Raw genomic sequence first — 6,000 nt, forward strand, 5'->3', positions numbered from 1 at the left:
TCCAGGCTACGGCCTTTTGATGTTTTAAACTTACGTGAGTGATTGAACTAAGTGGACGGACTCTTCCTCTCTCTCTTTCCAACAATGGTCTTTCATTACCTCTTAATAGAAAAGGTGGAAATGCATTGGTGGCTAGAATTCACGAATCGTGTGATCTCCATTTAAAAGGAGGCTCATCGATTGCACATTCTGGAGACCAAGAGCACTGGGAGCATGCGTTGATGGCGACGGCCACCCTTCAGTGGTGACCATAATGATAATCCACGTGGATTCACTTTGGTTTTCGACTTTGGAGCCCTCTGCCTGGTGAGTCTTGAGCTGCCTTAACTGTAGTGAGTTTTTGTCAAAATTTTTACTAATCGAATGTATCATATAATGTGGGTACGAGTACGGATACAACAAAAAAAGAAGTGGAAAAACAATAGCTCTTGAAGCGCATTAGGCAACTCCCTCTCTCCCGCCCACCGAGGATCTCTGAAGTGGTTGACCACATATGGTGACACCCAAATCATACTTCGCCTGAAAGATCATTCCACCACAAACAATGGCCCGAATATATCTAAGCAGTAGATGGTAGTCACCTGTACCGCCTAGGCTCTGCTGAATTCGTCCAATAACTATTGCCGAATCGTCACAGGTGCTCCTTAGGTGGTGTTCCCTACATGAGGACCCTTGTCAACACAAAGCTGTGCACCCAATCTCCAACCCGCCCTGTTTACCAGGTTGTTCTCGTTTGGTGAATCCATTTTCCGGTGCTTCATCCACATATCCTCAGCTCGTTCAAACTACTAGTCTCTAACGTTTGTTTAGTGTGGAATTTTGCATCTTAGCAGATGGTCCCAAGGCATATACGTATTGATTTGTCTACTGCGAAAGTCACTCTACTCTGACGGCTCTCTAACCGCTTAGTGTACGTATTGATTGCCCATTGTCAATCGTCTTTCGAGACCCAACCCGTGGCTCGTAAGTCGTATCATGCTCTGCACTTGGCTTTACATGCTATCTTCCAAACACGTAACGTATCATATCGCCACCATTAATTCCCAACGACCCTTACGACTTACCACTGACCTCGTAAATGTCTCTTGCGACCATCCTTCAACTTGTGAAACGGCAATCCAGTGGAAGGTTACTGAACTCCGAATTACCGAACTCCATCATTCGACAAGCAGTTACTGATTGTAGGACGGAATGAGGAAAGAGATAGCAGGCAGCGTCACTCATGGCTAATGATGCCACATCATACATTCAGACACAAACACAAGCATTTCACAAAGGAAAAGTTGAGCCATAAAACCCACCACTGTCCATCTCCCGTGTCCACTAATTCCCTCCGGTGTTCTCCTCGATCGGCAGCCATCTCCGACTCCCCCACTTTCCCTTCTATATTTCCTTGCAACCAAAGCTCTTTTCTCATCCAATCTCGTCCCTAATCCTTCGTACTCTCTCTAAAAGATAGTTACAAAACCTCGTAATCCAGAGAGGGAGAAGGGATGAGCTCTGTGTGCACGTCGTCTGTGGGGTGCGTTGACGCGCGTGTGCCGGTGAGGGCGACCTATGTCAACCTCTACAAGTGGCCGGAATCCGACGCCGAGTTTGTGAAGTCGGTGGCCGGAAGAAGTAGAGAAGGAAGCGATCCCAGCCACAACGGCAGCGTCGATGGGAGGAGGAAGTGGGGGCCAAGTCCAAGGGTGGTGGATAGCTACTCATGCCGGCAGATGTATCTGAGGAGCTACACCTTCTCCAGGAAGGAGAGCTTCCCCGAGAAGACTCAGCGGTGCCTCGGTAAAGTTAAGGAGAAGGCCGCCGTCTGCCCTTTCCTCCACCAGAGGTCGGACAGCTTCGGTAGTATCCATTCCAGTATCAGTCACAAGGATGACGAGAAGAGGAAGAAAAACAACAACAACAACAACAACAACAACAAGAAGAAGGGGTGCGTGGCCGCGAAGAAGTTCCTCAATTTCATCTTCCGACGCCTCCTCTTCTGCACCACCAGCGTCGACGTGGCGGATCGCTCCTCGCCTTCATGAGGGTATATATCAAGCTAATATCTCATCCTATTTCTTCTTGCTTCCCTTTAATTTATACTTCTTGTGTTCTCTCCCTCCTCCAAAGCGATGCCCTTATTCGCTAGAGATGAAGTATATTTACATGCATGTCTCGGTCCGGAAGGTGCTATCTTAGTTTTGTATATGTGAAGGCGGATAAATATACTGCTCTTGTTCTCCGTTGCTGCTTCTTGGCTTGGTTACTTGATTGAGGGTGAAGGGAAGTCATCTGATAGGTGTTTATGTTCTTTTAAATTGCTTTGAAACTTACCTCGAAAAAAAAAAGGGAATTTGGAGCATCGATCGGCGTTGCTGCAGATTTTAGCATGGGAACGATCAGTTGAAGGAATCACGAGAAGTCGACGGGTGAAGGTGGATTTGGCGCGGCGTGCAAAAGGCATGCGTCCCTTTTTCTGGTTTTTCTTACCTTCTTCGTCCACCTTCCCTTCCCTTCTCGTTTCCGAGTGCCGGCGAATGAAGTCCCGAATTAGTGCGAAGGAGCTAATATAAATCGTCCCTTCTGTTTGAAAGGAGCAATCAAAAAATAGCAATGCCGCATTTTCTAAATTAATATAATTAAATTGAACCACTTATTAAGCAATAATAATTTTCATTATTTACTCAAACAATTAATAAACAAAATAATTAAGTATTCTACTAAGAGACAATACACTTTTTAACGCGGAAAACTCTTCGATATGAAGAAAGAACCATTCGACTAGTCCAGCCAAAAACTTTCACTATTAGAATAATAGAATTATAATAGATCTTCTCTAGTTCAACTAAAAGTTGCACAAATATCATCAAGATTTTAATCTTGGTTTCCAAACAAACAAGAACATTTATCATTAATAAGATGGATTTTAACAATAAACAACAAAATAGAGGATGAATCTCACCAAGTGTTAATTCTTGAAATAATCAATGGAGAAGATTTTTCAAAGATCTAAGCCATTCAATCTTTAGCTCTCAATGCTGGAAACAACATACTAAAATTTCAGCCAAATTTGGATAAAATCAATCATGCGATCTAACAAAATAGTACCTTTTTTCTTTCTTTTTTTCTGTATTTTTTAATTTTTAATTGATGTGGGTTCCACGTGAGAAGGGACCACACTAACAAATCTCTCTCTTCCGACTCATGTGAGGGGTTCCACTAAGCCCGCATTTTCTCTATAAGCAACAATTTTTTTATCGAAAACTTTTAGCCATCATATCCGACATATTATCATCAGTTTGGACTTTTCAAGATATGGTAACTTCATCTCCAAAGCATCCCGAACTCAATGATATCTCGTATCAATATACTTAGATCTTGAATTAAATATTAAATTTGTTGAGAGATGGATGACACTTTGAATGTCCCAATAAAGTATATATTTCTTTTATTCTAGGCTCAACTCATGTAGAAATTTTTTCATTCACAAAAGTTCCATGCACGCTTCTGTAACTGCAATATACTCGGCATTTGTAGTAGACAAAGCAATACATTTTGATAACTTAGATTGCCATGATATTGCTTCTCCTAAAAAAGACATCAAATATCCGGATGTAGACTTTCTAGAATCTATATCACTAGCCATGTATGTACCCATCCAACACGAGTTTACCATTACCAAAATATAAACAAACTGATGGGGACATCAGAGCCCTTCATCCAGATGATCCTGAGCCCCCGGATTGAGTCAGACCCTTTTATTTGCATTTAGGGATTTATTTGTGGTTTATTTTATTTCTGGGTTTATTTGCATTTTAGGGCTTATTTGTGGTTTATTTGTGTTATTTGTGGGCTTATTAGGATTTATTGTTGTGTAAGGGGGTTTATGCAAATTGTGTATTTGGGCCCTATATAAAAGGGACTATTCTCATGATTAGGGTTAATGAAGAATTAAGAAATTTTCTCCCCACCTATTCTCCTCCGCTCTTCTTCTCTTCTCCCTCTTCTCCTCCTCCTCCTCTTTCTCTTCTCCCTCTCCTTCGGTTCTGATTTAAAATCACACTGAAGTTTTCCTCCTGAATTGGTGCGGCATCAACTTGGTATCAGAGCTTCGGCTTTGCCACTGCTGCCAAAGCCACGATCGTTCCCTTTCTTCCCTCTCTCTCGGTTTTCACCAGGCGCTCTCTCTCTCTCGATTTTCACCAGCCCCCCCTCTGTCGGTTTTCACCAGAGAAAAAAAAAACAAAACAAAAAAAGAGAGAAGGTCCCTCCCTCCCTCTCGGTTCTCATCAGAGACAAAAAGAGGGGAAAACCCCTGTTCGACGGCCCCGTTCCGCCAGCCGCCAAGCTTGCGGCCACCACTCCCACGCTCCACTGCCGCTGCATCGCGCCACCGCCAGGCCGAGCGCCGCCTCCTCCGAAGTGTCGCCGCGCGCTCCGAGCGCTCCGCCACCATCGGGCACTCTGTTGCCGCCCGTGGAAGCCTAGGCCGGCTGCCTGCGTTGTGTCTGCAGAGGGGACCGCCGCCGTGGAGTCCCGCGGTCGGTCGCCATCGGTCGCCGCAAGCCCGCGGCCGCCGCTGTGCCCTCCGTCCGCCCGCAGCCGCCGCCACGATTATCGGCACGCCCGCCCGAAGCCATAGGGAGGTTGAAGAAAGCCCTAACGGGTAAGTACCGAGCCCGTTAACTCGTAACCCGTTAGCCCGGTTTAAAAAAAAAAAAAAATCATGTGCCTTGCACGTGAGGACTAACGGGTTATCGGAGCGGGTCACGCCCGACAACCCGAATCCGACAGGAACCAAGGTTTAAAAACAAAAAAAGAAAAAAAAAAGGAGTAAAAAAAAAAGTTACCTCTTCGTCTTCCCCGAGCCGTGGCAGTCGTCGCTCCTCCGCCGTCGCGCCACCGCCACTCTGCCACTCGGTTCCAGCCGCGCCGCCCAAGCCCGAGCCGCCTCCCGTCGCCGCCGAGGTCTCCGCCGCATCCGCCGGTGCCGCTCCGCCCTGAGTTCCCCGCCGAACCCTCCACCGCGCCCTCTTCCCCTGACTGCACGCCGCTTCCGCCTCCACCACAGTGCCGTTTCCGACGTCGGCGCTTCCATCTTCCGCCGCGGTTTGCCGCCCCATCGTCCGCCGCCAAGCCGTCCGCCTTCCGCCATCGTTCGAGACCTCCACCGCAGCGCTTCCCCGACTGCGGCCACCGCCCTCGGCCTTCACCATCAACGCCGCCGAAGCTTCCGCCCTCCCTTCGCCGCCACTACGCCATCCGCCACCGTCGCCGCTGCAACGCGCTCCTCCATCCTCCTCACCGCCCATCGCCCCTCCCTAAAACCCAAATCCCCATTCACCCCATTGGAACCCCTTTCCCCCTCCTTGACCCGCAGACAAGGCCCTCGGGACCATCAAGCCGCAGGCCCCTTCGGGCCCAACCCCCAGTCCCCTCTACCCGCGGGCCGCAACAGGCCCGCCCTGAAGTCCCTTCCAGAGGACCCAAGGTCAACCAGTCCCCACATCAAACTTCAGTAGGCTCTTTATCAACTTGTGCGCCAGTAGCATCTCCTCTCCACAACTTCAACCGCTAGCCGGTCATCTCTCCTCGGCGTCCACTTCAATCGTGCAACAGTCTAAGTTCAGCAATCAACACCACTGAGTTTCTGCGCTGCATCCAACGACGTCTCCATTGCTTGAGAAGCCACGAGCGAACGACTCTAGCCGTCTACTTTCCGACAGGTGATAGGTTTCTACTTTTTCTGGCTTGTTCATTTAATTATGTTCTGGTTCTCTTGCATGATAGCCATATTTTGAAAACTTATATTGCTGTCAAAATTCAGAACATTAAACCTTTCACTTTCGAACCCATCCTATTACCCATTAAATCTTGATATTAAATTAGCACACCCTAGCAACAGGACGTTTCTCAACATTAATTCGCTCAAATTACTTTAGGATCAGAACAACTGAACTTCTTGATTGCAATCTAATTTCTTAAATTGAATAATCTTAATCCTTAATTCTGAAT

At 47.2% G+C, this 6,000-nt stretch overlaps 1 protein-coding gene across 1 annotated transcript; it reads left to right on the forward strand.

The window, feature by feature from the left end:
- Positions 1-1,314: 1,314 nt before the first annotated feature.
- LOC103721905 lies at positions 1,315-2,228 on the forward strand. The gene has a single exon (XM_008812287.4). It carries the CDS (start codon positions 1,494-1,496, stop codon positions 2,028-2,030), a length of 537 nt encoding a protein of 178 aa, XP_008810509.2. The 5' UTR covers positions 1,315-1,493; the 3' UTR covers positions 2,031-2,228.
- The last annotated feature ends 3,772 nt before the right edge of the window (positions 2,229-6,000 follow it).

This window comes from Phoenix dactylifera, chromosome 13, assembly GCF_009389715.1.
Source record: "Phoenix dactylifera cultivar Barhee BC4 chromosome 13, palm_55x_up_171113_PBpolish2nd_filt_p, whole genome shotgun sequence".
In the NCBI taxonomy this organism is placed as follows: domain Eukaryota; kingdom Viridiplantae; phylum Streptophyta; class Magnoliopsida; order Arecales; family Arecaceae; genus Phoenix; species Phoenix dactylifera.

Bases quoted from the DNA above. Each gene is read 5' to 3' on its own strand.
- LOC103721905 (XM_008812287.4), top strand. From the start codon at position 1,494: ATGAGCTCTGTGTGCACGTCGTCTGTGGGGTGCGTTGACGCGCGTGTG.